Source organism: Leuciscus leuciscus, assembly GCF_965113295.1.
Source record: "Leuciscus leuciscus genome assembly, chromosome: 4".
Classification (NCBI taxonomy): Eukaryota; Metazoa; Chordata; class Actinopteri; order Cypriniformes; family Leuciscidae; genus Leuciscus; species Leuciscus leuciscus.
This window is the reverse complement of record NC_138728.1, coordinates 44767490-44776147: the sequence shown is the minus strand read 5'-3', so window position 1 is coordinate 44776147 and position 8658 is coordinate 44767490. Positions and strand designations below refer to the sequence as shown.

The 8658-nt window shown below is 37.8% G+C and overlaps 1 protein-coding gene across 1 annotated transcript; it reads right to left on the bottom strand.

The window, feature by feature from the left end:
- Positions 1–3422: 3422 nt before the first annotated feature.
- LOC309496102 (uncharacterized protein) lies at positions 3423–7185 on the bottom strand. Its single transcript, XM_082166088.1, has 5 exons — positions 7126–7185; positions 5514–5707; positions 5281–5428; positions 4786–4990; positions 3423–4509 (listed from the first exon to the last, which is right to left on the bottom strand). Exons 1-5 carry the CDS (start codon positions 7156–7158, stop codon positions 4205–4207), a joined length of 885 nt encoding a protein of 294 aa, XP_082022214.1. The 5' UTR covers positions 7159–7185; the 3' UTR covers positions 3423–4204.
- Positions 7186–8658: the final 1473 nt, after the last annotated feature.

The window sequence follows — 8658 nt, the reverse complement described above, 5'->3', positions numbered from 1 at the left end:
GTGTAAGCCATCAGCACGGAAAAGCCTAGGACGCTCCCAAAACAGATTCCAATTATTTACAAAGAGCAGTTTCTGCTCATTGCACCATGACATTAACCATTCATTTAGCGCAAATAATCTGCTGAACTTTTCATGCCCTAGTCGGTACGTGGGAAGCGGTCCTGACACAATGATCGTTGTTTCAGGCGATGTGCTGCAGTGGTGGACGAAGTACACATACCATGTACTTGAGTTAAAGTAAAGATACTCAAGGTAAAATATTACTCAAGTAAAAGTAGAAGTGCTGCCTTTAAACATTCACTTGAGTAAAAGTACAAAAGTATTTGCCTTCAAATGTACTTAAGTATCCAAGTACTATGATTTTTTTAATGCTATAATGTCCTATTATAATTTTTGTCACAAGACTCTTGCTTAACTCAGTCTACGTGAAGACTGTCACTCTTGGCACATCAATCTATTAATAAAATGACATTAATTAGTTATATATATTTGAATTGAATACATTTTTTGTGTGTTTAATTTTGGACAGAAGGGGACTGATCCCATAAGGTATAATACATTTACAGTATTTACTGTACATATTTTTCACAAGCGTCTATGGTCATAATTATAAACATCCTCATGTTATGATACATTCACATAAACCTGCACAATGCCATTGAATATATATATACACACTACATTATGGGACCAGCCAATTTCCCTACAAAATTAAACACCAAAACGTATTAATGCAGTGTTTCTGCTACTCCTCAGAAAAAAAAAATCTATTATATGCAAGTAATTTTAGTGTCAAGGTAATAAGCAATGTTCATTATGCGTCAGTATTTACCGATAATTGCTGCAATAATAGCTGCTGCTCTCTGCCCCGCTTAAAATTATTGGCAACACAAATTGTTTGGAACTATTGAGAGCTACACGAATCACGTGACCGCGCAGCGGCGAGATCACAGTAGGCTTGTTCGACTTGAAACGGCACACTGCACAGACCAATCGGTGAATGACATTAAAATACCGCAAGAGCGATTAGAGAGTAGACGGCTCTGTATGCTTTTCAATCGCTCTCGCGATTTCGCTCTATACTTTGATGTCATATAAACTGATCGGTCTGTGCAGCGCCGGTTCAAGTCGAACAACCTTGTGTGTGTCGCAACCTCTTATATACTGTCTATGGTCGCAACTCTCATATTTAACGGCTCTGGTTCGCGCTTAGTAGATACCACCAAGGCAAGTTCAAAACAAAGCGCGCACGTTGTAGGCTACTGTGATAGGTGGCTCGTTTGACCAGTTAAGTTTTTATCTACTCATAAATAAAAAGGAACGACTGATTTTGAAAATGTAGTAGAGTAAAAAGTAAGATATTTGACTTTGAAATGTAGTGGAGTTAAAGTAAAAGTCTTCCCAAATTTAAATACTTCAGTAAAGTACAGATACGCAAAAAAGCTACTTAAGTACAGTAACGAATTACATTTACTTCGTTACTGTCCACCACTGATGTGCTGCGTACCGTATCGATTAGATTCCTGAAGTCTTTCTTCAGAATCTCCGTCTGGCGCAGCCTGATGTCGTTCACTCCCGCGTGCAGGACCACAGTTCCGACGCGCTCGTCACCGTTCAGGATCTCGGGAACGCGAGCAGCGATTTCAGAAACACGAGCACCAGGGAAGCAGTGACTTTGCACCTTACTTGTACCTAACGTAGCGTGTACGTGCCGAACGATGGAATCGCCGATGATCACAGCATCGCGTTCTGTTTCGCGTAGAGGGGAGAAGCGGTTTTGTGTCGATAACTCGAAAACCGGGAGGGTCGGAGAAAGTCTTGGTCTAAACCTGACTCGCGTCTTCCGCTGCGGAACCACCCAGGCTTCGTGGTGGCGTGTTGGAGCCGGAGTGAACGAGACCATGGCTGATTGCGACCGATGCTGAGGAACGCACGGAGTAGACGCGGTCGGAGTCAGCGGGTTAGTAACGTTAAACACTGATTTGTGTGCGTCGGCGCGTGATGTTTCAAGAGCCAAACACCGGTCTCTCAGCTCGGCCTGTCTCAATAAAAGGTTGTGGATCTGTTTCTCAACAGCTTCCAGCTCAGACTGCAGTGCGTGAAGCTCAAATGTGTCCTCACCTGCACCAAGCGGTAGACTACTTACATCTGATATATTCGCCATTTTAACAGATGGACAGTGAGTTAGCAACGAAGCTACCAGTGATGCTATCAATATTAATACTAATTTATATTATAAGTTTGTTTGTAAATGAGTGTGGAGAAGACGCGTTCAGCCGTGATCCACGGACGTAACCTTTAAGAGTATGCAGCGTTGGATCACTAATAGGCTTGAGACGCGTCTGCTCAACAGTCCGCGTTGTAACTATGAGGTTTTTTAGTGGTAGGGGTGTAGAGTAGACGCACGATAGGCGAAAAAAAAGTGTTTGTTTATAAGTGAGTGTGGAGAAGACGCGTTCAGCCGTGATCCACGGACGTAACCTTTAAGAGTATGCAGCGTTGGATCACTAATAGGCTTGAGACGCGTCTGCTCAACAGTCCGCGTTGTAACAATGAGGTTTGAGCAGTAGTGCTTCTCAGTGAGGAAGAGTAGAAAATGTTCGTTGTAAGCGGGTTTAAAGAGAAAAATCAAGAATTATAAATCAAATCGATAGAGCTCCAAAAACAACAACGCATTCAGACGCAACGCATGATAATGACAGGACAAGACATTATTCACCGTGTTTGTTGAGTGTTTCTTATTCACCTGAGCTTTTATGAACTCAAAGGCGCGAGAGAAAATAAATAAATAAAAATAGCTGAGCGCAAGGGTGGCGCGTTAACAGGCTAGCGAATTACTAGCGTGTTATGCGTCAGGGTTGGGTAAGCTGTATTTAGTAGTAATATAAACAACTAGAAATTGTAGTAAATGATGGTTCAAAACAAGGAAATACGAGGCTAAGACGGAGCTTACAGCTCCGAAGCAAACACACTCACAGCAGGCAGCGAGAAAAATCAAGAATTATAAATCAAATCGATAGAGCTCCAAAAACAACAACGCATTCAGACGCGACGCATGATAATAACAGGACAAGACATTACTCACCGTGTTTGTTGAGTGATTCTTACTCACCTGAGCTTTTATGAACTCAAAGGCGCGAGCGCGCGAGAGACAAATAAATAAATAAAAATAGCTGAGCGCACGGGTGGCGCGTTAGCAGGCTAGCGAATTACTACCGTGTTGTGCTAGTAGCAACGGAAGCCAGCGATGTTGGGCAAGCCGTATTTAGTAGTAGTATAAACAACTAGAAATTGTAGTAAATTCTGGTTCAAAACAAGGAAATACGAGGCTAAGACGGAGCTTACAGCACCGAAGCAAAAACACTCACGGCAGACAGGAGCAATCGATTAATCCTTTTCATCTAAGGATTAATCTAAATTTAATTTATATTTTTTGCAGCTGTGTTTTTTTTAACCGTATTCATTTTCTATATATGACAGACAGTAAAGGTACAAGTAAAAATTACATTTATTACGGGGTTAAAGTGAGGATGGTTTTAAGTTCACTTAAATTAAAAAATATATTTTTTGAAGCTTAGCAAATGTAAATTTAGTAATTTTTTTAGTAAAATTTCATCAATACATCAGTAGCTATACTAATATCAGTGGTACTGGCCTTCATTCATAAAAAGATCCATTAACATATAGCCGAAATTACACTACAGGGCCGTTGAATGCTTGAATCTGATTGTTTGATAAACGTTCTAAAGTGTGCACTATTTTCAGGGAAACGCACGGCTAAAGTAGTTCCAGGCAGGACTGTTCCATATCACTTTGCGTAGTCAACAACAGAAAATACGATGATTCTATATAACGGTAGTATAAGCAAAACAATTGACTCCAGGCCGTTGAATTATTAAACAAATAATGCACAGCCAAGATAACGGCCACTCCGCTTCATGACCTCTGTACCACCTCAGGTGTGCATTATTGTTCTAATAGTTTGACGGCCTGTCATCAATTATTTTTTTACATAAGTGGTGACATTGAAGATCAATCTTCAAATCCCCCCAACACACACACACAAAAAGGTTCATGCTCAGGTTTTTTTTTTTACTTTAACCCCTCGTAATATAGTATACAGTTCATGCTACAGTATAAAAAAAAATAATGCATGACAAGATCAGTTTTGGTAGTCAAGGTAGTGCTACAAGATAAAGCAGTTCTATGCACATCTTCTTGTTATGTTAATTAGGTCAGTCAAACAGTCTTGGTAATACCTGTAATGCTCATTTACAGTGTAGTTGAACACATTTCCCAGGTCACAATAAAGTGAATTAAACTCTGTCTCCGCCCTAATTTTGTCCTCTTCAGACTGAAATGGGTCAATGCCAAATGCTGATGGAGTGGTCAAACTGTTTCCCATTTCCTGTCTGTAAAGCTCTGCAGCTTCTGAAGCCCTCGGCAGCAGTTGCTCTAAAATCCTTGACTTGCAGCCATCTCTGGCCAGCAGATTGGGAATGCCTTTGCCTATAGATAGAAACATTTGAATTGTAAGTAAAAATAAATAAAAATACTGTAAGAACATCCTACCAGTCTTGCAGAGTTCAGGTCCTGCCTTGCACACACTTACTGTAACTAATTGTCAAGTCATTCTGAAGACCTTCATTTGCTGGTTTAGGGTTGGAGGTTAGATTTGGGTTGGAGCTAAACTGTAGGAACTAGCTCTCCAAAACATTGTGTATATATTGGCAGTTAGATTAGAACACAATTTTAGAAGTGATATCAAAGCAATATCTCACATACCTAGAATATTATGGCTATTCCATGCCTGAACAAATCTCTGTACCCCAATCTGGCTGATCTCACATGTGAGATTGGATACACAGTATCTGGTCAACACATCCTCCATATCCAAAGCCTCCTGGTCAACCATCTGAATGAGTGCAGTCTTGATTGGAAAATTTACCCGCTTATTGACTTCAGGCCATATTCTCTCTACGGTGTGGTTCTGTCGAGTAAAAGAGCATTCCCATTATGTAAAGCACAACTCAAATTACAGTATAAAGTACAAAATACACTTTCATGTTAGTTCATTACAACTTCTGATTTTTAAAATGTATTAGTAAATGCTGAAATCAATAAACAATGATAAATAAATGCTGTAGAAGTGTTCATTTTTAACTTGTGTTAGCTAATGCATCCACTAAGGTTAACAAATAAAACCTTACTGTTACCAATACCTTACTCAGAACAGTATACATGTCATACAAATGATAATAATAAATAATTCAATCTCACCTTAGTTGATGTTGTCTGGAGGTAAGGCAGTCGTTGCTGGTTATGCCTGTATTCTGACAAGATGTCTTGCATGAAGAGGGTTAGATAAAACTCTCTACCATGGTCCACTCTGACCTGATCCCACATCCCATGGGAAAGGACAGCATTTCTAGGAAATAAAATATAATTTAATTTTGATGTTATTGAGTGTAGCAAAAATATGGTAAGATTAGAGTAGAAAATCTTAGACTTACTTGTACACCTCTTCATAAATTGTTAAATTGTTTTTTATTGCCATGGTAGAATGTCCAACAAGTTTTTTACTAAACCCATCAATGGCTATGACATGGGTCACACCAAACATGCAAAGTTTCTCGTTCTGGTCCATATGAAGTTTGTGACCCACGTACTCAGCATTATATGGGACAGGATTTAAATTACGTGCACCCTGAAACAAAACAGATTTAATTAGGTTACATATAGAAAGTATTCAGCCCCTAGTTTTAGAAGCACTGGTGTAGAGATTATGGGGTGGTTTCATGGACAGGGTTTAAAGGCACAATATGTAATAATTTTGCAGTAAAATATCCCAAAACCACTAGGCCAATGTTATATATTTTGTTAAGTTGATTACTTACAATATCCCGACGTTTGTACTCCGCTCGTACTGCCATAGTAACCAGAGCCCTCTGATAATAACCAAGGCGACTGACGTGGACAACTGTGTAGTTCGTAATGTCTATCTGCACGCGGTTGTTGTTTCGTTCAAACATTATGGACCATGGCAAGCAGACTTTGGATAAAAAATGACAACTAAAATGAGAATCAATATCAGCGCGCCGTTTTCGAGATGCCGAGAGCTCCACGTCCGAGACTAACTTCAACCGCTCCTACATGTACTTTATTAGACAGGTGAGCACATTTATATAAAACGAATCAATGTTATATAGTTCAACATTGATAAAATGTTAGAATATGATCTGTATGTTATTCTAATGTTGATCTAGCTTACTGCCAGTCTCCTACAGAGAAACTAACACATAGAATAACATAAATTTCAACACATTCAAATGCAGTTTAGTGTGATAGTGTAATGTTAGACCAAGTGAAACAGCGCTGCGTTACCTCACAAGTTTCATTCGTCTAATAAACTGACCTGTGAGTAGTAATTCTGCACTTGCGTGTAGTTCGGTAGAATGAAATGTCCATATTCCTTTTATATCCGTGGAACTTACGTCGCGTGTGGAGCTGATAGCTGTCTCTTAGCAATCACTCCTGCTTCATATCACAGTCATGATAAAAATATTGATGTATTTACTCATCCATAAACAATATTAGATTGGCCGGCTTGAATTTGACGACAACATCCATAATTTTCTAAGCAAGTGTTGCATCATCAAACTACGCCTTTGTTATTGTAAGAGGTTAGCGACCCCTAGCGGTGAAAAAAAGTCCCAGACTAAAATGCATGTTTGAGCTGTCTTAACTTAAAACAGCTTGCACTGACATATCTTAAAATATATTATTTTCATTGTTTTGCCTCAAGATGCACACCAATAATGTTTTTTTTTTTTGTAAGGCATGTTGGTAAAAAACTATTTAAAAGTCCTAAAATATATATCTAAGGTCTAGTCCAAGCTTAAATAAACCTTGCCCAGGAAACCGACTCTATACACATCCTGCACCCATGTCATTTTCAAATGTAGATTTTATCTCTACTTTTGAAAATTAAAGACTAAATAGACAAAGTTAAAGACTAAAAAGACATTGATGTATTATTATGTAATGTTTAATATATTAAATTGATAACACATGACAATTATTTTTAATGATAATTGTTTTTTTTACTATGGCACCCAAGTCTACCTGGCATCGAGCTTGATGATAAGGTTCATGCATCTGTACTAATGTCCGACCCACTCGAACCTCTGATGCACGAACTCCTTGTGCAGCAAGATAACCTGTCATCATTTTACGTCCGTAATATGGTCCAGTCTGTATAGACAAATAAGTCAAAATTAACCAATAATAGTCACTTAGATACAAGATGATTACATACATGTAAAGCAATTCATTGCAAAACTCAATTTCTCTTTTTCAAGTAGTAAAAAATATTTCAGATGTTTAGGCATATTTTTATAAATCTTTAATAATAATAATAATAATAATAATAATGTTTACCGGTAACGTTATATACAATATGCGCCGCCCCAGAATAACGCAATGTGACGTAGGTTCACATTCTCTATAACGTTACAATAACCAATTTTAATTGAACAACTCTCTGTAGCAAATAGTAGCAATAAAAAAAATCTCACCTCTACAACAGCTTGCGAAACCACCAACTCCAACTCGTCTTCGGAGATGCATTTTCTTTTAAGGCCTTTTTCAGAACGGAATTTCCGGACATTTCGTTCGGAATTTCCCCTCTGCATACCAAGCTCTGATAAACGATATGAAATTTCCGTGTCTGTGTGTCCATCTTCATACATGCTCTTTATAACGTCTTCATAAGCTAATAAACTCATTGTAACGAGCTACCGACTAACTAGACTGTATTTAAATTACGCGGGATATACAGTTTACGTAGTGTCTGCACTCATATGCACTGTGCGCCCCCTTCGAATTTCCGGTAAAATCCAATGGTACAATCTTTTCCGGTGTCTGGGCGGAGCTTACTTGAATATTCAGGAGTTTCCTGTTTTGTGTTATTGAAAATATTAGTGTTACTCTCTTCATGGCTATAATCACATAAAGTGATTGTGTCTGTTTCAATGTTGAATGAAGTTAAACTTATTTTTTTGGTTGCATAACTGTTGTAGGCTATTCTCAATAGTTTGTACACAGTGAATATAATTTAATGATTAGTGGCCTATCGTTTGTAATATGATGAGCCAACAGACATCATGTTTTTTTTTTATTATTATTATTTTTATTCTAATTTGCATTGATGGTCTTTTAGTAATTAAATTTGATGACTTGATATACTTGGTATGAATGTAGGCCTATCTGTGGTGGCATAATAAAGTTTTAGATTTGTGATTTCTTTTAAAAAATTTGTCATTTGATAGCATGCATAACTTCAACCAGACATAAGTATTAAACACAATGAGAAAAGTTTATGTTTTTTACATGTATAAATGCATTATGTTAAAGTTTGGGCACCCCTGACAAATCATAATTTCAATTAATAATCAACTGGCCTTTCGAAGCAGTAACTTCATTTGGATATAATTTATATGGAAACAGTAACATTTCAGTTCTAAAACAACATTTATTGAATCAACAGTAACAATGCAATGTGAATCATAACAAAAACAGAGAGGTGCAAAAATTTGGGCACCCAAATGGAATAATTACATCAATATTTAGTAGATCCTCCTTTTGCTGAAATAACAG